At 44.6% G+C, this 27,755-nt stretch overlaps 1 protein-coding gene across 5 annotated transcripts in view; it reads left to right on the forward strand.

Annotated features, from left to right (window-relative positions):
- The window catches only part of RARB (retinoic acid receptor beta), a 671,241-nt gene that overhangs the window by 490,581 nt on the left and 152,905 nt on the right, over positions 1–27,755 (forward strand). Inside the window, exon 1 of one of the 5 annotated variants that reach the window (XM_059920449.1) lies at positions 470–588. The exons of 2 other annotated variants lie outside the window; for them this stretch is intronic. Coding sequence is in view for 1 of the 3 variants with exons in the window: in XM_059920444.1 (XP_059776427.1) it covers positions 1,126–1,282 (157 nt within the window). In the remaining 2 variants the exon portion in view is untranslated. Of the gene's footprint in view, positions 1–469; positions 589–754; positions 1,283–27,755 lie in introns of those variants that run through there. 2 more of the 5 variants (XM_059920448.1, XM_059920444.1) reach the window with 2 other exon arrangements.

Here is a 27,755-nt window from a genome sequence, read left to right on the forward strand (position 1 = left end):
TCTCGACTCCTTCGTAGGCTGCGTGTAGACTTGGGAGAATTTTAAGAAGTAAATGAATCCAGAAAGCTGGATTTTTTTTTTTTTTTTTTTTTTTTTTTACTCCCGAGCCAACGCAGTCCCTTCGGCCTGCAAGAGGGACAGACAGAAAAAGACTATCAAATGGAAAGTTTCTGGACCCCAGGCTTCCCCAGGGGCGGCTCTTCTCCGTGCTCCGGTTTACGACTTGCTGTGCTTTTTGCAGGAGTGGAAAAACACACACGTTACAAGGCATTTAACAGACAGACGGGCGCACGGAGGAATGTAAAGGCTGGGCCGGGGGCGGGCGAGGGGGGCGCGCGGCCGAGCGAAGCCCCGCGAACTGGGGCGCAAAGGGCGGGAGCTGGCGAGCGGCGTCCCGGCCCCGCGCGCTCCTCCCGGCGGCTCCGGACCGCGCGCGCTCCTCCTCCCTGTGGCTCCGGGCGCCCCGGGCCCCGCGCGCTCGGAGCGGAGACGCGGGGCGGGAGGTGCGCGCGCCCGGGCCGCTGGGAGTGCTCGGCTCTGTGAGAATCCTGGGAGCTGGTGATGTCAGACTCGCTGGGTCATTTGAAGGTTAGCAGCCCGGGAAGGGTTCACCGAAAGTTCACTCGCATATATTAGGCAATTCAATCTTTCATTCTGTGTGACAGAAGTAGTAGGAAGTGAGCTGTTCAGAGGCAGGAGGGTCTATTCTTTGCCAAAGGGGGGATCCGAGTCCCCACGTGAGCCGCCTGAGGACGGGAATGCCGAGGACGCGCGCGAGCCGGGCAGGGCTGGTCTGGGCACCGTCCGGGTAGGATCCGCACCGCATTCCGAAGGCTTTTTGCAGGCGTCTGCCTAGAAGGAGAACTTGGGCTCTTTCTGGGAACCCCCCGCCCCGGCTGGATTGGCCGAGCAAGCCTGGAAAATGGTAAATGATCATTTGGATCAATTACAGGCTTTTAGCTGGCTTGTCTGTCATAATTCATGATTCGAGGCTGGGAAAAAGACCAACAGCCTACGTGCCAAAAAGGGGGCAGAGTTTGATGGAGTTGGGTGGACTTTTCTATGCCATTTGCCTCCACACCTAGAGGATAAGCACTTTTGCAGACATTCGGTGCAGGGGAGATCATGTTTGACTGTATGGATGTCCTGTCAGTGAGTCCTGGGCAAATCCTGGATTTCTACACTGCGAGCCCGTCTTCCTGCATGCTCCAGGAGAAAGCTCTCAAAGCATGCTTCAGTGGATTGACCCAAACCGAATGGCAGCATCGGCACACTGCGCAATGTAGGTTTATTTTTTCCCTTCTTCTACCAAGAAAAAAATATGAATTGTCTCGCTTGCATGCAATGAAGACATTGGAAACAAATTGCACTGGTAGCCAGACAAAGGATTTAATGATTTAATGCTGAAAGGGTGTGCTATGCTGGTGTGCATATTGATTCCCTCTGCTGAAAATTTCCTGTTAGATGTTTTCTTCCCAAACAACCCCTGCCGACCCCTGCTTCTCTCCTTACCGACCCTACAGTCCCTTGAAAACAGTTTTAGAAAATGTGCGTGGAGGGGGGAAAAAGTAGAGTGGCCACAGGACTTTGAAACATTCTTCAAGTGAGGCAATTTGACAACGTTTGTACAGTTTTTACTAAGATGTGTGCAGAGGGGAATTTAACTTTGCTGTTCTTTGGATTAGCTACTAGTTATATGTATATCCCCCCTTGTGTGTTTCAACAGTCCAAAGTAATTAAAATATGACATCTTCCTTGCAAGGAATTTGGCCTAATTAAGGTTGCTGCTGCTCCTGAAGTTCATAAACCACCAGTTAAAGCTGCCGCCGCCGCCAATGTTTTCCTTGCGGAGGAAAGGCAATATTTCTTAGCATTGACCCTGCTGCCACCTTTCCGAGTCACTTTGTTGCTCTAAGAAGTTGCTGTTTTGCTAGAAAACTACTGGCAATGAACACCCCTTGGGCTGAGCCATCCATTATTTCCATATCTTGCAATTCAGCCGGGAACCTGGACGTGGGTTAAAGGGAAGGAAACATAAGTGGGGTAGCCCAGTTTTTTAAAAAAATATTGACTATTTGGTTATCTGATTCTGAGAGGGTGCCGAGGCACGCACTGGTCAACAGTAGCCTGGCTGCGGGCTTGAGAAATGACCAGCAGTCCCAGAAAATCCCACCTTCGGGTGGCTGTAGTGGGAGCCTGCTGGACGCATCGCTGCCCTGACAGTGATTTAGATAAATGGCTCAGCTATCTATCAAAATGTTTTTAGTACTTTATTTGACAATTCATTGGAGCATTAGCCTGAAAATGACATTTTAAATCTTTGTTTTCAAAGAGGTCAAAGTTTAACTGGAAGAAATTGAGTTTTCCTAATAACATGATGGCTTATCTAAAGAGGGAAGAAAAAGGAGAGAGAGGGGACAATGACAAGATTTAAATCACCCTCTTCTGAAACTTTTTCTTAAGAATAAAGACTTGCTTCAGGGGTCCAGGAAATCAACAGGTTTGTAGCTGAAAAGTCAATAACCATCTGATGCCAGCAGTCTAGCTGTCTGACTTAGTATTTCGTAGAGCCATAACCAGGATAAAAAGATCATTTTCAGAAGGCGTCCTCATTTTCAGCTGCTCCTCAAATGCTTTTTCTTTGCTGCTGCCTCTTTTTCTTTCTGGAGAGCTCAAAGAAACTGTTACAAAATAATTTTCCAACCCACTAACAGATCTTTTAGACCCTACCCCCCTCCTCTCTGTAGCAATTAAAACAGTATGAACGATTTCATTTGGAATCTCAGGGAACTAGGGCTCCCTCAAACTTCTTCTTGTGAGAGAAAGTTTTAATGAAACGTTTTTTAACAAAGGAAAAAAGAATGCTCAGGACGGTGGCGTCAAGCTATTAGACCTAGTAGAGTTTTTACAAGTAGACATTCTTCCTTTTGTAATTAACTCTCCAAAAGTGCCTATTAAGTTGCAGGAGTTTGGGGGGGAACTTTGTTTGTTCTTGAACAAGTTAAACAAGGGATTTGCCTTATCTGGGGAGAGGCTAGTGGTGAATGTGTCATTCACCTAGGGCCAGCCGATAAGCAAGAAGTGTTGATAACAGCAAAGTTCAGCTAATCAAAGAAGCTTGCATTAGACAAAGTAAATAAAGGCAAATGACAAAGGGATTTCAGAAATTTCAGTGTCTTATTTTTGTAAGCAGGGCAATTAGTGCTCACTGTGGTCAATTTCACAAGGGTTTGGCTCCCACCCCCGGACTCCAGGTTAAATGAATAGAGTGTAAATATCGCTTAGGCCCCTGCAGAGTCGCACAAACCGCTTTAGGACAGGTCAGTTTAGCTGTTCAAGTGGTTTAAGTTTTTAAGCATAAATAAAAGTTCTGACACAGCTCTGCCACGCGGTGTTTGGCTCAGGGTGGCACAGCCAGTTAGGGCTTTTGAAGTTAAAGCATATTAGGGCCCTGTTTGTATAAGTACAAACATAAAAACCGCAACCTTTTCCATTTTACTCAATGACTGTTTTGACAAGAAGCAGATCTGTTTGTGCTCTTAACACAGAGGAAGCAGTGGGCCAGAAGGGAAAAAATAGTACTAAATTCTAACCAAAACTATTTTCTGCTTTGAGATCCTACTTATTTTTTTATGGTGTGTGTGTGTGTCTGTGTGTGTGTGTGTAGGAATTGGAGTAAACCCTTTGAATGTACAACACACCAGAAGCATTCTTTGAAAGGTGTTAGAATATTCTCTTTATTTTCCCTTTTAATTTTAAGGCAGAAAAATGATATGCCAACCAGCTGTCGGTTGGAGTAGGGCCTGTGAATTGCCTCTAAAAATTCGAAGTCAGGAGTAGCGAGTTACTAAGGGAACATGGTGTAAATAATATGATTTAAGACGGCCCCTGGAGGTGTCAGAGTCACTAAGTCTCTGTTCAGGTGCCTCGTGGATTACCTTGGGTTTAGGCTGCTCCAGATGTTTTCAGCATTAATTGCTCAGTGGGCATAAGATAAAGCCTAATATTTGTGGTCTAAATATAGTAGTTGCTTTCGGTGAAATCATGAGTGTGACAACTTCTTGGCCCTTTTCCCTGTCTTCTCCCTGCTCATAACACATCAAAAGAAAAAAGGAAAAACAGATTTTCTTTTCTAATGAGGAGAAATAATCTGTTTTTAAAAACAAACAGTGTCGATGTTATGATTTAGGAAGGAAAGACGTCTCCTTTCCTAAGCGCTGGGACCTGAATTTTAAGTATTAAACAGTATCTAAATCCTCTCCTAGTGAGATATAAATTGGGGTCAAAGTGGCAAAATCAAAGATACCCTCTGAAAGAGAGACTAAATAAAGGCTGACAGCCACCGTATGAACTGAATGGGGTTTTGAATAAATATTTCAGTGAAAAGGCTCAATTGTTTTTCTAAAGTAGGACATAATTTTCTGCTTCTTGGCCACATGACAGTGGTAACTAACACCATCAGAAAGAAGAAAAGAAAAGGGAATTCTACTTAAATCTCAGGGAGTGCAGGATAGGGCCGTTTGAAAACAAGTGGAAGATTCACAAAGTTTTCCTTCCCCGTAGGAAAAAAGAATTACTAAAATTTTTTCAGTATCCAGGTAACTCGGCACTTTGGGTAGGGAAGCGCTGATGTGCAACTTACAAGAAAAAATGCAGAAGTTTAAATTTTATCACCAGAAAAGGATAGACTCCCAAAAAAATAGATCAGACTGCTAGGAGAGGTAGTCATGTGTCCCTTAAGCTTAGGCTGTGGAATGGATGTGGAAACTCTTGGTAGCATTTGATTTCCCAGCCCAAATGCAAAGCCCTCGCATCGGAACTAGGCCTTTCTTCTCTTAGTAGATCAATGACCAGCAGCGCAATTTCTGATAGGTTCACTGACCTGAACCAGAAGTTTTCTTCTCATTTTTGGAAGCCTGGCTCTGACCATATATAACCAGTCGGTATTGTCACGAACTTTGCTTTAAAGCACAAAAGAAAGTTCTTCTGGATATCAGGTGCTTATAATTTCCCTTCAACATGTTAAGCCCCAGAGATGGCTAAAAAAAGAAAGAAAACCTTACCGTTTTTTCCTTTCTACATTCTTGTGAAATGTAATGCATAGATAATCTCAGAAGGGAAATACGTGATAAATGATGAAGATTATAAATTCTGCTGTCAAGGAATTTAGAATCTTTAAAATCGAAAAAAATTTTTTTTAAAGGCTGGGAATTTTTTAACTAGAAAGTTCTCTCTGCGAGGAAGATGAAGATGTAAAACCAAGTTGCAAAATAGAAAACTCTTCGAGTCGAACAGGACTTACGAAACAGTGATTGCACTGTTCATTTTAGAACATCTTAAAAAGAATCTTCTATAGAGTTTGAGTTACATGTAAGTGCCAATAAATTTCTCCCTAAATGACATTTTTATACTTTAAATGTTCTAATATAAATTCAGTTAACTATCAATTAACTAGATTATTTCAGAAATGGGAGTTTTTTGATGAAGGTTTATCAGAAAAATCTGGGCTAAAAACCTTTCTAAAAGATATTAATGTAGAATCTTGCCTTTCAAATTACAGGGTAGTTATGGCAATCATACATCTCAGATTTTCTAGAATAACCCACTTTCAAATACACTGCCACAACTCCCACAGAAGCCATTTAAATATGCCAGATATTTCAATATTATGACATCTCCTAGGGTTGCCCCTTGCACCCAGGAGTGGCACAGAAAGCCTTTGTTTGGACTTGATGGTCAGTATAACTGGAGCACTCACAGCTTAATTTTTCTGTTATGACTGAAGATCGCCTTGTGCTTCTGGGTCATTCTTCTGAACACGAATTCCTTTTGTGGCAAAATGTAGATCTGTAAATAGAAGGCGTCCCTTGCAATATGGATTTGAGTATTATGACCGTGGCTCTGATGCCAGCGTGTGTGTGTGTGTGTGTGTGTGTGTGTGTGTGTGTGTGTGTGTTGGGAGTGGGGGAGGGGTGGAATTATACGTTGAATCACTATGAACAAATCTGTATCAGTTCTTGGCCAGCTTCTTCGTAAAAAGTTGGAGTTGGAGGTGATGGAGAGAGGAGAGTTAACTCCAGTTTCAGATTTATCAGTATCCTGTCTGTAAGTGGCTTGGCCCAAGCACCTCTTGTTAAATAGGAGATGAGATGACCTGCCCATCTGTAAGATCTAATAACACAATCTAATCACTCAATATGTCAGCCCTGAATGCTCCTCTTTTCCTTCCCGCCTCCTTGCTTCATCACTAAGAGGCATGATTCCCGTCCCATCCCAGCCCCTAAACCCCTTCCGATGAATAAAAAATAAAGTTGCAGAAGTTCTCTCCACCTCGGCAGCCGTAGAGGGTGAGCCTGCAAGTGTTCTATTATTTATCTGGAGCTTTCAGAGCTTCTTAGATGGGAATTCAGACAGGCAGTGGAACCGCTGACTTGCTTTTTCTCTGGCCTTGCAGGATGGGGAGCTGAAAGGGGGGCCACTCAGTAAGATAAGACTCCTGGTCCCCAGCACGATAAGGCAGGATAACAGGAACTGACGTCAGGAGGTGACCCAGCCTTGCTGAGCGTTTCCTCTCTCAGAGCACAGGCCCCCCGGCAGCTGATGAAGCGAACTGGGACGGGGCAGGGGGGAGCTGATTTTAACAAGGCTGATCGTGGGTGACCATGTCCCTCATTCCCGAAAGGAAATTTCTCTAAGCGGAACAAAGACTGACTTGGGTGTGGTTTTAATACAAGCAGATTCTGGGATTATAATTGCAATTTTAGGTTGTCATGTACTAGATCTTTGTTTCGCAGCCGTCAACAGTTTCCCTCTGATGTCTCAGAAGACAGTCTATCCGGCAGTCAAATATCATCCCCCGTGAACCCTGTTGACTCTCCACACAGAACCAGATGGGCGGAATTCACATTGTCAGAGTTAATCCCTGGGACTCCTGTTTACTTTTCTAAACACGGCGTTCCCACCCCATTGGCATCATCTGACAGCAGGTGAAAGCCACTGCATTTGCCACCAGCCCTGAAACCGCCTGGCAGTTTTTCCTTTCCTCTTTCCTTCTTCCTTTTCTCTTAAACTCAGATTTAAAAAAATTTTTTTTTTACTATTTCTTGCTTTTACAAGTGTCACCAATTTGAGGTCTGGAGAAGGAGAAATTCTAATGAAAGGGTCCTATTTTATTTTTTCAAGTTCATGGCTTCACAGTCTACTCTTAAAGATTGCTCTTTGTTTTGTTTTTTTTAAGTTTGAGTATTGAATAAGGAGTTATTCTCCTGATTCGACTCAGATATAGTGAAATGTTTGTTTTTGCTGTTGATATTGATCAACTACTGTTCCCCACTGACTAAATGTTATCAAATCAGGAAAAAAAAATAGCTAAATTCAACATACTGTGGTAGAAATGATGCAGATAAGACCAGATAAGATGAGTGTATCAGCTAACCTGAAAACGAAGCTTTGGATCACATTTATCCTAATACTTCCCTAATTTTCAGAGCAAACGAAGACCTCAGTAATAAATACCTCTTCTCAAAAATATTAAAGCTTTGGGGGCTACGGTACCTTTGTCTTATCATCAGAGTTCATGATTATAAAAAGGCTGACGATCTGAAGGCTGTTTCAGCTTCAAAAGATTTTTTAGGGTCTGGCCTATTGGAAACCTTGGGGGTATAATTAACTAAAATGGAAATGGAGGCAAGTGAAATTTAGTTCCTGATGTTTTAATTTAGCTCAGTACTGCCATGTGTTGTTGAAGAGAATTCTTAAAGGCAAACATAATTATTTCATTATGGTCCTCAGAATGCTTTCATTGGCTTTAATGACAAGAAGCTGTGTAAAAAGGCATACATTTTAATTAGTCCTTTTTATATTTACATCAGATAAATAACAAATAATTGATGAAAAACAAGTCTTTGGGATGGATGATTTCACATAGTGCGATGGTTGCAGTTTAATGGTGAGACATTTCTCTGTTGCTCTGCGTTTTAATTGTCCAGACATTACAGTAGTAGTGCTGTAGAGCTAAAATACCGTTGCTGCCATTTTATTACAAAAAAAATCACGATTAATGCCTGTGAATCGGAAGCGGGAAAAGGTAGCTGGAAGCCTATCTCAGAGGAAGTAAATTGCCAGTCCCATTAATTTTACTACGTTTGTTAGCATGCATTTTGATCACTTTTTATCTTTTACCCTTCATCTTTTTGGATTAAGACAGTCAGGGGTTTCACGTGCGTTTTTATGATCACATTTCCTAAATACCGTTCTTTCTGTCTTGCTGGCTGTGTTGAAGACACAAGGCCACACAAGGCCTGAAAGTACCTTGCCAAGTGTGTCCTGGAAACCCAGAGAGCCTTCTCCCACGTGATAGGCGCACTTTACCTTTGATCTTATATGAAAACGCATTTCACATGATTCATCTGTTTTGGTGTACAGAACACTAATTGTTATTATTGATTTTAAATTCCGTGACCATTACAAGTAACCCGGATGACTGGCAGATAAAGGGTAATAATCCATGGAGTTCTGGAACTGTTTCATGTTTGTCTGGAGTACTTTATGTGATCAATATTAACTGCCCCATTGAAACTAACTGCTGTATCAAATAACAGTCAATCAAATGAATGTGCTTAGAGATTATTTATTGAAAGCTTTAATTGTTCACTGGGGCCCTGCTTATCAGAGGAAACAATAGGAACTAGAGACAGGATGAACGGGTTTGGATTCGCTGAGAAAGTCGGAGGATGCAGATGAAGGCCGTCTTTCTGCTTCCCGGGCCAGAGATTCCAGAAACCCGTGCTGGGTTTCTAGCGGCACAAGTCCTAAATGGGCTTCCAGAGGTTATCCCGCCACCTGTACAAGGAGAGCGCTCTAGAGAGGTAGGGGTAGTGAGTTCCTTGCCCTCAGCCCAGAGGCGGTGGAGCTGTCACTCCGAGAGTTTTACGGCGGCCTCTCTGCCCGCTCACGCACATGCGTTACCCTGCGAGCATCTCTCCATCTGTGGTCCTCGCGCTGCCCATGGGCTGAGAAATAGCCTGCCTTGACGCGGGATCGACGTCTACGGCCATGACGTGGGACGTTGCAGGATTTGTAATATAATAGCTAATGTAAACGAGGATTCTGCTCTGCCCTGAAAACACACACAGTTCCCCGAGTAGAGCTTCTCTGGTTTCAGCGTGACACTGCGGCTTGCATGCCTTCACTAACGGCGAGCGTGTCTGTCGAGTTGGCATCTCTTTCCTCTGTGAAATGGTTCCTCTGACTGTGGCTCATCACCGGGGGGACCATCCTTCCTGTTTGTCACAGTGGGACAGCACTGTGGTCCTGATGCAGTGGCGTCCATGTGGAACAAATAATTGGCTTTTACACCTGACCGTTGTCACCTTCCAGGTGGTCACGGTACACTTTGCCCAGAGATACTGTCAGGGGCCAGTACATTTCGATTGCTCACTGATGGATTCCATCTTGCAGAGTCCTGTTCAACAAATGGCTCTTGGATGTCTGCTGTGTGCCAGGCTCCCTGATGTGTTCAGGGGTTGGCAGGAGGTGGGGGGGACGGGACGGACACGCCAAGATGAAGCCCATGTGGTCCCTGCTCTCTGGACTCACAGTGTACGGGAGACGCTTGTATACACATGTCACTGTGACGCAGCCCCCTGTAACACAAACACAATCTCCTCAGGACTTTGAACCTGAGTTTGATTACAGAAAGAACTAAAACCCACTGAGAACCAGAGCTGGTGCACAAGAGGAGGATCACGTAGGTTACGCATTTTTGTCATAAGGAGCAGGAAAGGAGCTTTTCTGGGGGTAGGCTGCAGAGGTCCCAAACCTATGAAAACTGACTGTTTAATGAAGTTTACGTGGATCAAGATGATGGTGACTAGCCTCTCACATGATGCTCTCAGTTCAGTGGTTTCAGACACAGTTTGCTCTTCATATCCACAGGTTCCACATCTGCGGATTTGACCAATCTCAGATGGAAAATATTCAGAAAAAAAAAAAAATCCAGAAAGTTCCAAAAAGCAAAACTTGAATTTGCTGCACAGCTGGCAACTATTTACACAGTATTTACATTGTATTTGCAGCTACTTACATAGCGCCTACATTGTATTAGGCATTGTAAGTCATCTAGAGATGATTTAACGTATATGGTGGATGTGTAGGTTATATGCAAATAGTACGCCATTTTATATAAGGGACTTGAGCATCCAGAGATTTTGTTGTCCATGGGCATCCTGAAACCAATGCCCCAAAGATACGAAGGGGTGACTGCTATTTTAAGTGCAATATATTGTTCTGTACTTGGGATTTTTTACATACCGTGTTCTACCTGTTTCTTTTGTTTGAAATCTAGCTGTTGAATTATGGATTTTGAGGAGACAGATGGGCTAACTGAAGTGACTGTCTACGGGTCATGTAGTGGGTTCTAGGTGGAAGCTCCATGCGTTCCTATGTGTATAGCGTGGTACAGTGGAGCTGGCACTCCTCATGCGCTGCCTTTGCTGTTGCCTCAGTGGTTTTCATCTGTACCATTGGTCCATAACACTTACCTTGCAAGCTTACCATAGACTTAAATAAGAGAGTTTCTTTAAAGTACCTGAGACCTAATACTCAGTAAATAATTTTCCCCCAATACTTTGCTATGAAAAAATTTTTAAATGCAGGAAAGTTGAAAGAACTTTACAGGGAACCCTTGGATACTTACTACCATATTGACCATTAAAGTTACCAGGTTTGTTTTCTGTGTTTCTTCTCATTTCTCCTTTTTAGCGTGTGTTGTTTCATTTTGTTTTATTGATTGGGTTCCCTTACTAACCTGGGAAGTCTTCTGAGGTCAGATACGGTGTCCTTTACCTCTCTCTTCCCAATATGGTCGTATGGTATTAGTACAGCTAGAAAATAATTGGTCAGCACTCAGTTAATCATGGTTGAGTCAATGGATATAGGTGTTCAAGCACACCACCCCTTAAGGTCCCAGATACCGGCACTCTGCAGTAGAACTTTCTGCAAGGACGGGAACCATCTGTAATTCTGTGTTGTCCAGTACGGTGATGGCTGGTCATGTGGAGCTATTGAGCACCTGAAGTGTGGCCAGTATGTCTGAGGAACTGAATTTTTTTTTCTATTTAATTCTAGTTCATTTAACTTTCAGTAGTCACATGTGGCTCGTGACTACTGCATTGAACAACACAGCTCTATATACTCAGCTATTAATATTTTTTCAATATTTGTGCATTCTCTTTTATTTCCCTTTTCCTTTAGCCTCTATTATTCTCTCCTACTGCTGTTCAGGAGCTCTAATTATCTCTTTATGTAGCCGGTAAATAGACTGCAGGAGAATGTAAACAGAATACTGGAGGGTAGTGATTTCAGTCATTGTTTAACTTGTTTTCCTTCTGGGTGGAACCCTTTTTCCTGGGGCTTGCCAAATACTTAGCACTTATTTTGCTAACACTTATTTTGCAGAGCTCAACCAGGATTTTCCCAGAATCCCAGTGGGCTGGACGTGAGGTCTGTTTCTTGCAGCAGTCCTATTGTGGGAGAATACAAATTCTAGTCCTGTGCTCCACACCTGCGTGGTTTTCAAATGGATATAGAGTATCTTCCAACCTTTCCCAGCTACTTTCAACTCTACTTACACATTTTAAACTGCAAGGAGGCAGAGAGGAACGGACCACACTCTGTGGAAGCCTCAGTGTGTGTTCTAGAAAATGCCACGCTTTCTCTCCCCCGAGCACCTTTTGCTCGTATATGTGTGCTCTGCTTAGTAACCCCGTGCCGGGCACACAGTAGGTGCTCAGGAGATATCTGAGTATAGTTCAGTGAACACGAACTTGAAATTCAGAACATCTCAAGTGGTCTCTGCTTTTGCTTATTTGTATATTTGGGGGGTCACTCAAAACACCTGAAGTAAACTGGAGGGAGTGGTTAGAACTTGGGAGGCCCACGTTGGCCGTGATGGCAAGCCCTTACAAACGTGTCAGCTGAAAAATTGGCCTGAAAATATGAGAACGTGGTATTTCCTTGGGCTTCTGGCACTCGCTTTGATATCCTTGGAATAGAATCTCTGATGGTACTTCCCGTTCACATTGCCACTCCTCCCTTCCTTCTTTTTTTTGTCCATCCCTAGAAATGGGGTGAAGAAATTAAAGAGAAATAGGACCAAATTAACAATCAAGAGAAACTTTTTAAAAACATTCATTTTATTGAAGTATAGTTGACTTACAATGTTGTGTTAGTTTCTGGTGTACAGCAGAGTGACTCAGTTATACATATATATATTCTTTTTCATATTCTTTTCCATTATGGTGTATCACTGGGTACTGAATATATAGTTCCCTGTGCTGTACAGTAGGACCTTGTTGTTTATCCATTCTCTATGTAATAGTTTGCATCTGCTAATCCCAAACTCCCAATCCTTCCCTCCCCCACCCCTCCTTGGCAACCGCAAGTCTATTCAGTCAAAAGAAAGTTGTTGGGTTTTTTTTTTTGTTTTTTTGGCTGTGTTGGGTCTTCGTTTCTGTGAGAGGGCTTTCTCTAGTTGCGGCGAGCGGGGGCCACTCTTCATCGCGGTGCGCGGGCCTCTCACTATCGCGGCCTCTCTTGTTGCGGAGCACAGGCTCCAGACGCGCAGGCTCAGTAGTTGTGGCTCACGGGCGCAGTTGCTCCGCGGCATGTGGGATCTTCCCAGACCAGGGCTCGAACCCGTGTCCCCTGCACTGGCAGGCAGATTCTCAACCACTGCGCCACCAGGGAAGCCCCAAAAGAAAGTTTTGAACCAAGGTTTTTTTCCCTCCTGAATAGTTTCAAGTTGTGACTGATTTTTATTAAAATGAAACAACCGCCATCATCATAATTAATATTTATTAAGTGCATAAAATGAATTCGGTCACCTCATTGTCACAGCAGCCTGAAGAGAAAGGCACTGTTATTGCTCCATTTTACAGATGAGAATCCCCAGACACAGAGCAGTTCAGGCGCCCAGATCCGTGGAGTAGGAGAAAGCGGGTTGAAGTCCCCTTCTCAGCTTTGTGTGACGTGGGTTTCCTTCCTTCTGCTAACTCTGCAAAGTAAACTCCCATGTTCTTTGCAGGGAGGGGGAATGAGGAAGGTTGGAAGCCCCAGAACCCGCAGTATAATAAAAAGGTTTCCAAGTGAAAGCTGGAAACAATACATTTTTAACAAAATGGGCATTTACTCTAATTGCTGTGCCCCTACTGTTCAATTCCTTTTTATGTCCTAATTCATTAAATTATGTGCACACACAGGCTTATTATTTACAGATGTATGCACTTTAAACGGGCTCATGTGAAACAGATGTTTCTCGAAAGGTAACCGAGAGCTAGTGATCTAAACCCTCCTTTAGTGGGTATCAAGTGAGTATTCTGGCCCATTACTTGCGGGGTTGTTGCTATTATTTTGAATTGCAGTGTCCGGTTTGGGGAGGAGAATTCAGTCCGTCCTCTGGAGGAACAAACAAAAACACAACGACCCAATAAGCAGACATCTGCGTCTCAAAATAAAAGAGGGCGTGTGCAGGTGACAGGCAGGTGGGCTCAGGTGGATATGAATGAGTTTTATAAGCAATTTGAAGAAAAAAAGACCCATTGCGTTATAGGACACTTTTTAATTTTTTAAGAGCCTTATTCTGTTATAATATCTTAATCATCACAGTCTTTGAATTCATAGCTGAGCAACTATCATGCTCCTTTTTATCCAGAATTTCTTAGTTAATTTTTTTTTTTTTTTTTTTTGGCCACGCCGCACGGCCTGCGGGATCTTAGTTCCCCGACCAGGGAACCCAGGGCCCCAGCAGTAGAGGGCCAAGTCCTAACCACTGGACTGCCAGGGAATTCCCTAGTTACTTATTTTTAGATGGAATTACTCCATTGCTCTTGTAACTGGCAGGAAAGCATGCAGACCTTGGACCGTGAATGTGATGTCAAATTACTGTCTCCCAGGTTCTAAAAGAGTCAGGGTGGGCTCTTTCCACAGGTTCTTCATGGCTCCAGATAAATCATCTTCAATTAATGATAACTGTAGAATTAATTTCAGTTATGTATTGCTATGGAACAGAGCAACCCAAAACTTAGTGGCTTAAAACACAATTTATTATTCACTTTCAAGTTTCTGTCTCACCTGGGATCTTTCACGTGGGTGCAGTCAGATGGTTCCGGGGCTGAACTCCCCGTAGGGCCAGACGAGGCCGATGGCTCGTTCACCGTGGCTCCTGCGTTCCATGTCCAGTTCCTCGGCTGAGGTTTCTGGAGCAGCTGGAGGCTGCGTGGACCTCTCTCTCTCCACGGCCTCCTCTTGTGACATGGGCTTCCTTACAGGATGGTGGTCCCTGAGCTCTTCACATGGCTTCCCCCCAGAATGAGCATTCCAAGAGACCCAGATGGAAGCTGCAAGGCCTCTTAGGATCTAGTCCCGTGTGTGACGGTGTTATTTTTGCCACGTCCTTTTGATCAAAAAGCAATCCCAGTAGCAGCCCAGGTTGAAGGGCAAGGGCCCACACAATGGTGCAGCTCCCTGGAGGTGTGGGTCACTGGGCAAGCCATCTTCGGAAACCAGCTACATGCTAACTAGAAATACATGCGCACCTCTTTCTCGATACAAGGTAACATGGCCTAATCCATTCACAGTGCCATAAACTGGGTGGCATGTGTCAGCGAACGCATTTCAATACTTACTCAGAATGTCAGGGAGCAATAATCATCACCCCTCAAAGTCCACAGGGAGATTTCTTGTCTGTGAATTGTCAGGAGTTCTCTAAACAACAACAACAAAAAACTGGAGCAAAAAGATGGCTGAAATGATGTCATTTTGCACGTTGAGAGCTGGAAACCATCACAAGTGAAAAATAAAACGGGACATGAAATATTAAGTGGCATATCAGGTTTATTGCATATATGACCATGAGAGTGCTTTTTATTTTGTCTTATGGAGCTCTAAAAAAAATCCATGTAATGGATTAAAGGTTTTAAAACTCCCATATTCTCCCTGGCTCTAGGCCAGGGAACAGGGCATGATAAATAATCCCAATAGACGGAATATGTAGGAAGGAATTTAAAGATGTATTTACGATAGACATATTGACCTCCCTAACTAATAAAAATGTGTACATGAGGTTAGTTTTGAGGGAAATGTGCAGACCTTACACATTTATAGTGTATATAAATACTGTATACACTGTAGTGCTTAGCATTCTTAAACTATTTCCCTCATCTCTGTAACATATGGCTATCATATTGTGTCTTTACCCTAGAAGCAAAGAAGAGCATGGATTTTATAGTACATGTGCAGTTACTCTAAGAAGGAATAGTTTTAATTTCCTTTATCTTAAAGCAGGGGTCAGGAAACTGAGCCGTATCTGGTCTGCAGCCTGTTTTTGTAAATAAAGTTTTATTGGAACATGCCACGCCCACTCGTTTATGTCTTGTCTGTAGCTGCTCCCCGTACCGCAGCAGAGTTGAGTGGCTGTGACAGAGGCCATATGGCTCACAAAGCCTAAAATATTTACTGTCTAGTCCTTTACAGAAAGAGTTTACTGATCTTGTCTTAAAACGTTAAAAAATCAGTAGGACGGCTTCAAATAGAAATGAGTGCTTTGTTTCTCGGTTATAATAATGTAGGTGGATTCAGGAGGCCAGTTCTGGATCAAGCTGTTTCCCAACTCTGTGACCTTGGCCAAATCCTTTAACTTCTCTGAGCTTCAGTTTCCTCCTATAAATAATGGAGAGTAAAAATTGGATAATGATAATAATCCTTGCTCTTCTTCACACTTTTGCCCTGAGGGAGCAAGTGAGGGAATGGGACCAAAACACACCTGGAATCCTCCACCACCAGGTAATGTGTGCTGTTGGCAGATCTGCTGAACTGGCTGAAACGGTCATCATGTGTTTGATAATGCGTAGGATAACTATGCAAGGATTTCTATGCAGATTTCATTATTTCACTCATTTTTCAAGCAACATTTATTAAGCACCTGCTGTGTACTTTTTACGCACTGAGTATTTAAAGGCAAGTCAGCCGAAGCCTTTGTGTGCTCGTGACATGCCCGGTCACGGCAGCCTCGGGCACCATCGGATCCCAGCCTCCAGCTGGGACCATCTTTACTGTCTGGTATTTTTAGCTGTCAGTTTGTGTGGGCGAAGAATGGTGTCTTCTAACTTCTTTTTAACCCAGCATTTAGCACGGTGTCTGGCCTTGCCAGGTGCTCAATAAATACATGTCAGCAGTTGGATGTTGCTGGCTGATAATCCTGGCCCCGTCCACCCGGCTCCCCATTGGTCCATGCAGAGGTTTGCGACTTTGGGTTCCAGCAGCTGTGGAAGGCTCCCAAAGGGGAGATCGCCGTGGGAAGGAGGAGTTTCAAGAAGCTGTTTCTGAGGGGTCTGTGCACATGGATTGGGGATGGGCCACGAGGAGAGGGCTGTGGTGGTCCTTTGGGTGATGCGCAGAGGCGGGGAGGGACGCGACAGCTGAGGGGGAGTGTGCGGGAGCAGAGCTGACACAAAGGGCTCTGCTCACATTCGCTGGTGGGGGAATCGTATCAGGAGGGACTAGTGTTTTGAGAGGGAAAACGGAAGCAAAGGTCAGCAAATCAAGACTTGAGACTGCTGCTTAGGAGGAAGATGGCAGGTGAATCGTGTCGAGATTCGTCAGCACAGGCACGGCCCCTGATCCTGTGATGGTGGCAACTCTGCTTGTGCCGCCTGTGCGACAGGCATTGGGCCCAGTGCTTCACAGTGATTCATCATTTAATGCTCACGACGATCCAGTGCCGGATAGGCTGTCTTTCTGTACAAGGCGAAATGGAGACTCAGAGACACTAAGTAACTCGCCCAGAGCCACACAGCTAGTGGGTAGGAGAGTTAGGATTTGAACCCAGGCAGGCAGGCCCCAGAGTTCACACTTCCAACCACATGCTTCAGCTTGTCTTTAAAGATGGGACGTTCCCTGAAGGAAGGAATATCCAAAAAGACCTGAGCCTTGGGGCCTGCTCACAGGTGGTAGAAATGTCTTTGAATTATTTTTTCAAGTTTTCCTCAGCAATTTCTTTTCTTAAATTTTTTATCTTTAAACAGCTTTATTGAGATTTAATTTATATATCATTCAGTTCACCCTTATAAAGTGTACAATTCAGTGGATTTTAGTATATTCACAGAGTTGTGCGACCACTACCACTATCTAATTTCAGAACACTTTCATCCCCCAAAATAGAAACTTGTAATGGTGAATTTTATGTATCAACTTGCCTGGGCCGCGGGGTGCCCGGATATTTGGTCAAACATTATCCTGAGTGTTTCTGTGAGGGTGTGTTATTTTGTTTTGTCTGTTTGTTTGTTTGTTATTTTATTGGAGTATAGTTGATTTACAATGTTGTGTTTGTTTCAGGTGTACAGCAAAGTGAATCAGTTACTCATGTACATCTATCCACTCTTTTTTAGATTCTTTTCCCATTTAGGTTATTACAGAGTATTGAATATAGTTCCCTGTGCTATACAGTAGGCCCTTGTTGGTTATCTATTTTATGTATAGTCATGTGGGTGTGTTCATCCCAATCTCCTGATTTATCCCTCCCACCAGCGTTTCAGCCTTTGGTAACCATGAGTTTGTTTAGCAATTTCTTTTTTAAGAACTAAAATGAAAGCACTTTGACACCGTCATTCTTCTCACATCAAGAAATAGTGAGAAATCACTGTTATGAAGGAAGAAAAAAAATCAGCCGTGTTAGAGCGTTTCTGTCTATAACCTGAACAATTCCATGTAGAAAATTAAGAATCCTTTAAACCAAAATATCCCCAGTGGGTCCTTTGGAGCTGGTGTGTGAAGCTCATCTCCAGACTAACACAGTCGTCATGTTAGTCCACTAGAAGGTTCTGTGGGGATGCTTCTGGTTGCCCCCCATACCCTGGTCCTCTTGGGAGGGAGTGATCCAGGTCTTCCTGAGGCGTCCCAGCCCTGCAGACGGGGACAGAAGAGCCAGCGCACAGCTTCGGGTTGCGTTCTTGTGCCAGATACATTCTGGTTGAGGGAGTGTAGTAAGTGGCCCACTGGTGAAAGCTGGAGAAGCGGCCCGGGGAGGGGGGCCCGAGCCCTCCTCTCGCCGCCCAGCAGAGCCCCGAAGCTGGCGGTGGGGCGGGCCACATGTGGCCTGAGTTACCCGCGCCTGACAGCGTGGAGTTACACGCCCTCGGACCGCCGCCAGAGGCCCTTGGAACCTGGTCTGAGCTGCTGCCACCCGGCCCGCTGGGGGCTGGTTTCTCGGCAGGGAAGGTGCGGGAGGGGTTCGTGGGCGCGGGATGTGTGCCTCCTCATTCCTGTGTTTGCCTCTGGGGACTTTCCTGCTTTATTGCTTTGACTGGAAAGAAGAAAGGGCATTCTTTCTGTCCCTTTAGCTTCTTTCCTTTTTAGTTTTCCAGTTTTACTTTTGCTCCTTATGCCAGGATGACTGCATGGGTCTGCTTGACGTGGTCTGTATCTTCTCAGACTTGCTGCCAGGGACTCTGCCAGCCTACTGCCAAGAAGTTGTGCAGGATCACAAGACAGGATGTCGTCCCCGGGGTCACACCCATTCTCTTGAGCCCAAGACCACTTGCGTGCCAATTCCTGCTTATCTGCTCCCCTCTGGATGGCCTCGAGCCAGTTCCCTCACCAGCCTCTGCCTCCAGTTTCTTGCCTGGAAGTATTTTTTAGAGGTACTAAGACGAGCTCTCTCTCATAGGGCTGTTATGGGGGTCAGATGAATTAATATGTGTCAAATGCTTAGAACAGAATGGGGGTGGCAGCTAGCCCACGGTAGATGCCCCGTGATTGTCACTGTTAATACTGTTGTTGTATTCTTCTTTTTTTTTCAATTAATTAATTTATTTTTGGCTGCGTTGGGTCTTCGTTGCTGCACGCGGGCTTTCTCTAGTTGCGGCGAGCGGGGCTTACTCTTCATTGCGGTGCGAGGGCTTCTCATTGCGGTAGCTTCTTTTGTTGCGGAGCACGGGCTCTGGGCACGCGGGCTCAGTAGTTGTGGCTCATGGGCTCTAGAGCTCAGGCTCAGTAGTTGTGGCGCATGGGCTTAGTTGCTCTGCGGCATGTGGGATCTTCCCGAACCAGGGCTCGAACCCGTGTCCCCTGCACTGGCAGGCAGATTCTTAACCACTGCACCACCAGGGAAGTCCCTGTTGTGTTGTTTTTCTTTGACTTTAAAGAATTTCCCATCATCTTCTAAGGCATTAGTCACATCAAGATATGGCTCGCCACCTGTTCCCAAATACTCAAACAATCCTCGAATAAAGAGTTGTGTCGTTTACAATGTGTAAACCCTGCAGTGTGGTACACACACTTGTCATCTCCATTTCTCAGATTAGGAAACTGAGGCTCAGGAAGGTGAAGTGACCGTAGTAAGAGGCAGCATCAGGCACTGAGCTCCCGCCTCTGTCTCCCGTGCTCCAAGAAGTTGTTTTTTTTTGTCCTAAAGTCTTCCCACAAGTAGTCTCCTTACCCTAGAGCAGGGTTTTTCAACCTCAGCACTATTTCTAATTTGGGCCAGACACTTGTTCATCGTTGTTGTCTGGGGAGGGGGAGGGAGCTGTCCTGTGCACTGTGGGATGTTTTCTATTTGTTTTTGATTAATTTTTATTGGTGTATAGTTGATTTACAGTGTTGTTAGTTTCAGGTGTACAGCAAAATGAATCAGTTTTACATACATATATATCTGTTCTTTACCATATTCTTTTCCATTATGGTTTATTACAGGATATTGAATATAGTTCCCTGTGCTATACAGGACAACCTTGTTTATTTTATATTATTTTGTTTTATTTTTTAATTTTTATTGGCGTATAGTTGATTTACAATGTGTGGTAGTTTCAGGTGTACAGCAAAATGATCAGTTATACATATAACCATTCTTTTTTTTTTTCCATTTTTAAAGTCTTTATTGAATTTGTTACAATATTGCTTCTGTTTTATGTTTTGGTTTTTTGGCCCGAGGCGAGGCATGTGGGATCTTAGCTCCCCGACCAGGGATCGAACCCACACCCCCTGCATGGGAAGGCGAAGTCTTAACCACTGGACCGCCAGGGAAGTCCCCATATATCCATTCTTTTTTAGATTCTTTTCCCATATAGGTCATTATAGAGTATTGAGTAGAGTTCCCTGTGCTATTCAGTAGGTCCTTATTAATTATCTGTTTTATATATAGTGGTGTGTATATGTCAATCCCAGTCTCCCAGTTTATCCCTCCAGGCCTTTCCCCCTCGGTAACCGTTAGTTTGTTTTCTACATCTGTGACTCTGTCTCTCTGTTTTGTAAATAGGTTCATTTGTACCATTTTTTTAGATTTCACATGCATATCATACAAAATTTCTCTTTCTCTGTCTAACTTACTTCACTCAGTATGACAATCTCTAGGTCCATCCATATTGCTGCAAATGGCAGAATTTCATTCTTTTTTATGGCTGAGTAGTATTGCATTGTATATATGTACCACATCTTCTTTATCCATTCATCTGTTGATGGACATTTAGGTTGCTTCCATGTCCTGTCTACTGCGAATAGTGCTGCAATGAACATTGGGGTACACTGTGGGATGTTTAGTAGCATCGTTGGCCTCTACCCACTAAATGCCAGTAGTCGCCCCCAGTTATGACAGCCAGAATCTCTCCAGACATTGCCAGATGTCTCTTGGGGGGCAAAATCAGTGTTGGTTAAGAGCCACTGTCCAAGATTAAGGAAGGTGGAAGGGAAATGTGGGAGGATGGGGGGGCCTGGGTTGACCATCACTTATGAAACATCGTGTGCCAGGCAAGTTGCAAACAATGTCTCTCGTTCACCAACAGGAATTCTAGAAGCGTCTGCATTGTCCTAGGAGACACTAGGACTCAGAGAAGGAACAAAAACTCTATGGTCACTAACTTAGTAAGTGTCAGAAGAGGGATTCAAATCCAGGTCCATCTGGAGCAAAGCCCATGCCGTCCCATCACTTCCTCACACAGTTTTCTGCAGGTTCAGGGCATTTTAGTTCTTTTTAGGAACAAAGGAAACTCACACGATGAGGATTAAATTGGTTTCAGAGCTTTTTGAGGCCACTAGTGTGAGTGTCTACCTGTAAAATATCAACCAAATAAAACAAAAAACACTTCTTTGCAGCAAAGTATAACCGAGTAAGTAGAACATTACTTTGTTGCGAAAGAGGTTACATTCTGGTGTCTCTACCCGTGAACCTTCTCAGATCTCAGAAGAATGGCAAAAATTCCCATGTGACAAAGAGTAATTTCATCATCATCTTTTAAAAATATCCCACCCCAGTATCCCCCCTGTTTTCTGTAAGGGCTGGTACCAATGTGATTTTCAAATATATTTACAGTATGTAAGCAAAGAATTGTGTATCTCAGATGATAAACATTTTAGTGCTCCTGTTTTAATCCACTATGGGTGCAGGAAATTTGAACAGATAATAGAATGCCATTTGTTAGAGCAATAATTGCTTTTTAAGAATTATGGAAATCCTGATTGGAAGTGGAATATGGGACTGAATCATTTGGTGTGGAGATAAGCTCTTCAGGGACCTCGGTATTGCGATGTAATTAGCTTCATCTACACGCGACTCCTGAGGCGGGTTACAGCATTTGTTCAGTTAACGCCTTCCATTTCGGATGCCTCTCAGTTCACATCATTAATAAGTAGTTAGATGTGTCGGCCCATTAAGTGATTTTAAGGGAGAATTTATTTGAACCTGTCATAAGCTATCTTAGTATGTCCTAGAAAATCGTGATCTAAAGCATCGTCTGTTACAAACGTCACCTAAAACAATCTATGACATAATTTTCGACCATGTTCCTTGGAGCAAGAAAGCATATTATAAAAATGAAATGTAGGTGTTGGACGTGTCATAGTCCCTTAGGAAAATATGACAGCACTTCCTATGGTAAAAGTCGGTCTCAGGAAGGATTTCTGCTGCTGGCCGAGAGCCCAGACAGGTGTAGCTGCAATACAGAGTGATTAGTGGGTCCTCAGCCTCCCTGTCTCTCTCTCTCTTTTTTTTTTTTTTTTAATTTTATAGCTACTTTATTTATTAATTTATTATTTATTTTTGGCTGTGCTGGGTCTTCGGTTCGTGCGAGGGCTTTCTCTAGTTGCGGCAAGTGGGGCCCACTCTTCATCGCGGTGCGGGGACCGCTCTTCATCGCGGTGCGCGGGCCTTTCACTATAGCGGCCCCTCCCGTTGCGGGGCACAGGCTCCAGACGCGCAGGCTCAGTAGTTGTGGCTCACGGGCCCAGCTGCTCCGCGGCGTGTGGGATCTTCCCAGACCAGGGCTCGAACCCGTGTCCCCTGCATTAGCAGGCAGATTCTCAACCACTGCGCCACCAGGGAAGCCCCTGTCTCTCTTTTTAAGGCCCAAACTATCTTGTCAAATTTAACCATGTCTTGAATCAAATCAGTGTTTGGAAAATTATAACCGTGAATTAGAAGAAAGGGAGGTACACAATCCTGCAGTTCTCAAATATGAGTAAATAGGCCCGACCGGACCACACCAGTGATTTACTTCCTAAGGAGGTGGAAGATGCGAAGTTAAAAAGCTGTGGGTTTGAGTGAAGTAAGAGTAATATCTATTCAGCCATTTAAATCTCTTTTGTGATAAAATAGACCACCAATAAGAGCCCGCTGTATAGCACAGGGAACTCCACTTCGCTGGTACAGTGGAAACTGACACAACATTGTAAAACAACGCCACCCCAGTTGATAAATAAATAAATAAATAAATAAATCTCTTTCGTAAAGGCTGCGAGTAGTGTGTTGTTTAAATTTCCCGGTTCTAAGGTGCGGGGTTCCCCGGCCCTGCTGTCCTCTTCGGTTCTGGGGAAGAGTCAGTGAGCTCACGGTGTCAGTACTAAGCCTTTGGCGCAGTCCTGGGCACTTAGTAAGTGCTCAGTGAATGGTAGGTGCTGTTAGTTCAGCTCTTCCGGTGCAACTCTGACCCCTTCTGCCAACTAAAATCCACTGCCGAAATTCCGTGGGAGCGGACGCAGGCTTTTGGGGAGCGTAAACACCACGCAGCCTGGAGCTCTTAAGGTATTAAGTGCTCAACAAGGAGTGCATTTAATGAGGACCTGAGCAAAGGGGGAGCCGACAGAGTCAACGGTGCCAGATTGACGCAGCAGATTGGGGTTCCGGGGAGGTTAGGAGAGCAACAAGACATTTTTATGTCAAGGTGTTTCGAATGTTGCTAGCGTGCCTGGGAATTATCTGGGGATTTTGTTAAGATGCCTGTTGGGATTCGGCAGGCATTTCTGGGGTTGTGGAGGGTGGTGGAGGGGAGTGGGGGCCTGCGTTTGATCCGGTTCCCAGGTGGTGCTGATGGTGCGAGCCCGGGACCGCACTTTGGAAAGCAAGGCTTTCTTGAAGGACTTAAAAAGCAAAGTCTTCCCGGCCCTTCTTTTGTCCCCTGCCTGTCCTCAGCACCTGTTGCATGTGTGGTCAGAATAGCAGGGATTCTCATAACCCGGCCCCAGCCCTCGGCCAGGATCCCGGGTGACCCGGGCAAACACACACTCCTTCAGGGTCACGGGCAGGTTACTGAGTCAAGACTGCCAGAGCCCGCCACGCCGTTTTCCTCCCCTCCCCTCCCCCAGACCCGGGACTAATCTTGGAGCTTCTCAGTAATAACAAAGCCAGCAGAAGAGTGAGTCAAGACCATTTCAAAGCAGAGTTTTTCTTGTTTGGCAATTACCTAATTTCAAAATGCGATTCACAGATTTGCAAAATCCCCTGTGTGTGGAAACAAACCGCTTCTCCTGAAAGATGATTAAAAGCAAGATTCCCCCCCCCCCCCCCGCCCCAAACACACACACATTCACTGGAGGCGACTGGAAAATTAAATGAGCGGCAGTACGGAGGTCCCCCGTCCCACGCTCACGGTTGGAGGCATGTAAATGATATTTCAATAAAGGTCCACGTGCGCGCGCGCGCATGCGCACACGCCCGCAGCGGAGAATCTGGTTCTAATTACTTGTACTTTAGTTGAACTTTGGCGTTTCCTTTGACTTTCTCCCTAATGTATGAGAGCTGTGGGCCTTGCGATCCTGCAGTGAATCCACAGAAAAAGGGGGGAAAAAAATCCAGACCGGCTCTCCTCCGTGCCAACAAAAATGAAACCCAACTAAATGTTGTGACCAAATGCAACACTTTGCTAGTCTCCGTTAATTAGCTGAAATTACTCCCTCCCACCGGGTCCCGGAGCTCAGGGCTCAAAATTCCCCCGGGGCCGTGCAGGAAATGCCTTTTGCTTTACAACTCCTTTTTCTTTTAAGGCTCAGCTACCCAGAGAGTGCATTAAAATACTGTCTTAATCATCGCAAGTTCTGGTGAAAAGGCAGGGCTTTCATTATGCCGGATGCCTGCCTGCCCGCCTCGAAAATCCTGAAGTCTGTCAGCATGGCTTAGCCCGCCATAAATTAGTTCTCACAAAGAAAAACATAGTATACTGGGCCTTCTCTTAAAAATGTTATCTGCTACTTAATCTAACCTTTAGAAAAATGCCAAGCATGTTAGGAATTGTGAAGGGCGCTATTGTTAGAGGTTTTCCGTGTGTTTAAATGACACTCAGGTGTGTTGTAACAACAAGGACATTTATACTGTGTTTTCTCAGGTGAGTTAATTTGCAAGTGCCAAGTCGTCTTAACAGGCAACAGCATTATTATTATTGTTATTGTTATTATTTTGCTTTTATTTTGGGAGTGAATTAAACCCCCAGAGTTGTGGCAGTGTTTAAGAAGGCTGTGTCACTTGGGAGTGCCCGTATTCTACTTTTGTGCGGCGTCTCGGTCGGTGGAGAGTTCGTTTGGTTTGTTTTTGTTTTGTCTGCAAACAGCCTCCGAGTTTATAGAGTCCTTCAGAGCAGTGCTTCTCAAAGTGCCAGCTGCGGCCCGGGCCAGTTGCTCTGCGGCCCACCGCCAGTACTCGAGGAGATAGGGCAGCCGTGAGAGCAAATGCTTAGAAACTTGTACAGAAATTTGGCAGAGGAATTTTACGTCTAAAAGGTCCTTTTTTTCCCTCCTTAAGTTGTACCTTGTGTTTTGAGCATCTTTTTCTTAATTCCTTTTTTCTGGAGATTCATTTTGTGTGTCTTTTTTTTTCCCCTAGGGATTTGTTTTTATTGATTTTATCGATCTATGAGGGAAAAAAAAAAAAAAAAAGGTCCTTTACCATAGATAGTCTGAAAACCACTAATTTAAAGCAAATGGCTTCCTCCCTACCCCCGGAATTCTGCTGCAGGTTGCTGGTCTGGACCACACTTTGAGGAGCATTAGTTTAAAGGCAAACAAGACCTGTAATGAATTTTTCGGCAAGGAAGGTGATTCTAGCTTTGGGTGCCCTAATGACAGCCACCTTTGAGTTGCGGGGTTGGAGAGGTTTAAAATATGGGCTGGAAGCTTCTGTCAGTGCAGGTTTTGGATCGCTGTCTCCTTTGGCCAGTGGGCAGCCCAGAGAAGCCCCCTCAGCACTTCTGGTGCTGACTCTCCTCTGGGCAGGGACCCATGGAGCCAAACATCCATCTCGCCCGAGCAACAGAAGCTCCTGTCTTGGCCATTCCCTGACAAACGAGGCAGCGCATCTGGTTAGCAGTTTGGATGCCACCTTGGAGGCTGCTGCTTGTTGGGGATGCAGTCACTAAACAAAGCTCTCAATAAGACAATAAGTAAGCAAGGAAATAAATAAAAGCAGGAGGCAAAAAGCAGATCTGAATTAGTCCTCAAAGACTGCTTTCCCCTGAACTGAAATCACGACAGGATGGCTGGAGTGCGGTTGTTTTCTTAAATGACACAAAACTCTTTTTCCCCCCGGGAAGTCTAAAAACTGCTTTTTTGGCCTGCCTGAGATCGCTGAATGAGCTAATACAGGACACGTTGTCTGCTGGGCCTGCAGGGTTTTTGAGCAAAAAATTCATCATTCCATAGACTGATTGTGCTTGCCTGGAAGAAGGCACAAAATGTTTGACGTCTCTCAAGGGCATTTGATGAATCTAACTCTCATTTAAAGGGACTAATAGATTATTGATTTAAGCAGGACGACAGCGACCAGATCAACGGCAGGCACTCTGTAGCTGTCTTAAATGCCAGAACAGACTCGTGAAGGGGGCCCTGGGCTATCCCCCCGCCTTGTTTCCCACTGTCTTTGGGGCGGCAGTGACGGGGGGCACCAAAGGGCAAGAGGCACACTAATAAACTTGGCCAAAGTGTGTTTTTGCTACATTACCAAAAAGGCCAGAGGTTGCACTGAAGTTCAAATCTGCTTTTACACTGATGCCATATCCTGGTTGTAATCCTAGAACTCGCGTTGGCATGTTTGCTTAAAGCTAGCTTTGGCAATCTGACGGTACCACGGAGATTTTTCTTACTTGCTTTGCATTGTTCTCAGCGTCACGGGCCACACAGAGGAAATGAAGGACCACCAATGATCTATTTTGAGGGGATATTTGAATATATATAGTCAAATAGTTATTGCTTTACCACCATTGGGAAAATTTTTCCAAAGATGATTATTTCTTGTCATATATAAGTCTTTTCTATTTATGTTTGTCTGGGATGCACACGTGGCATTTGTCGGATTCACGTTACAAACCACAATAGACGGAATCAATTCATCCTTCAAAACACAGCCTGGTCACCTCCTCTGGGAAGCCTCCCTTGATTTCTCTGAGCTGAATAAGGCTTATTTATAGCCCTCTCTCTGTCATATCATATCATATCCGTGTTTCCCAAACTGCTGCAATTTGGATTCACCTGGGAATACTTTTTTAAGAACACTGATGCCTGGCTCCCACTCCCAAGCATTCTGCCATAATAGGTCTAAGATACAATCTAAGCATTAGGATGTTTAAAAGCTCCCCAGGTAGTTCTAACATACAGCCAAGTTTGAGAACCAGTGTATTATATTATAATTGTTGGTTTACTCTCTATTAGGCCAAACTTGTCAAGGCTAAGGGATTATACCATGTACTGTCCATAGCGTGTAACACACACTTGGTATGTTATAGTCAGGGAATTAAATGTTTGAACACACCGGGCTTCCCTGGTGACGCAGTGGTTAAGAATCCGCCTGCCAATGCAGGGGACACGGGTTCGAGCCCTGGTCCGGGAAGATCCCACATGCCGTGGAGCAACTAAGCCCGTGTGCCACAGCTACTGAGCCTGCGCTCTAGAGCCCGCGAGCCACAACTACTGAGCCCTCGTGCCACAACTACTGAAGCCCACGCACCTAGAGCCCGTGCTCCGCAACAAGAGAAGCCACCGCAATAAGAAGCCCGCGCACCACAACGAAGAGTAGCCCCTGCTCGCTGCAACTAGAGAAAGCCTGCACGCAGCAGTGAAGACCCAACACAGCCAAAATAAATAAATAAATAAATAAGTTTATGGGGGAAAAAAAAGATTGAACACACCAACATCCATTGTACAAATATGGGAAAGCACTACCAGTGAAATAACCACAGCCTTAATAAAAGTCCAGAGCCCTCGCTATTGATTGCTTCCAAATAGAACATTTTCATCCGTGTACACCTGTTGAGGGAAAGTTTTCTGATTCACTCCTTGGTTATAAGTGACTCTCATCTATAGAAAAAGGCTTTCGATTCTGAGGTCTCCCCGCTTCCATGTGCTTTGCCTGAGTTTCTCGGGGATTAGATTGCCTGCATTTCAGTTTCCTCTCTTTGGGAGGGGGAGAGGCTGGACCCCCTCAGTACATGGATTTGAAGCTGCATATTTAT

Source organism: Balaenoptera ricei, chromosome 4, assembly GCF_028023285.1.
Source record: "Balaenoptera ricei isolate mBalRic1 chromosome 4, mBalRic1.hap2, whole genome shotgun sequence".
Lineage (NCBI taxonomy): Eukaryota > Metazoa > Chordata > Mammalia > Artiodactyla > Balaenopteridae > Balaenoptera > Balaenoptera ricei.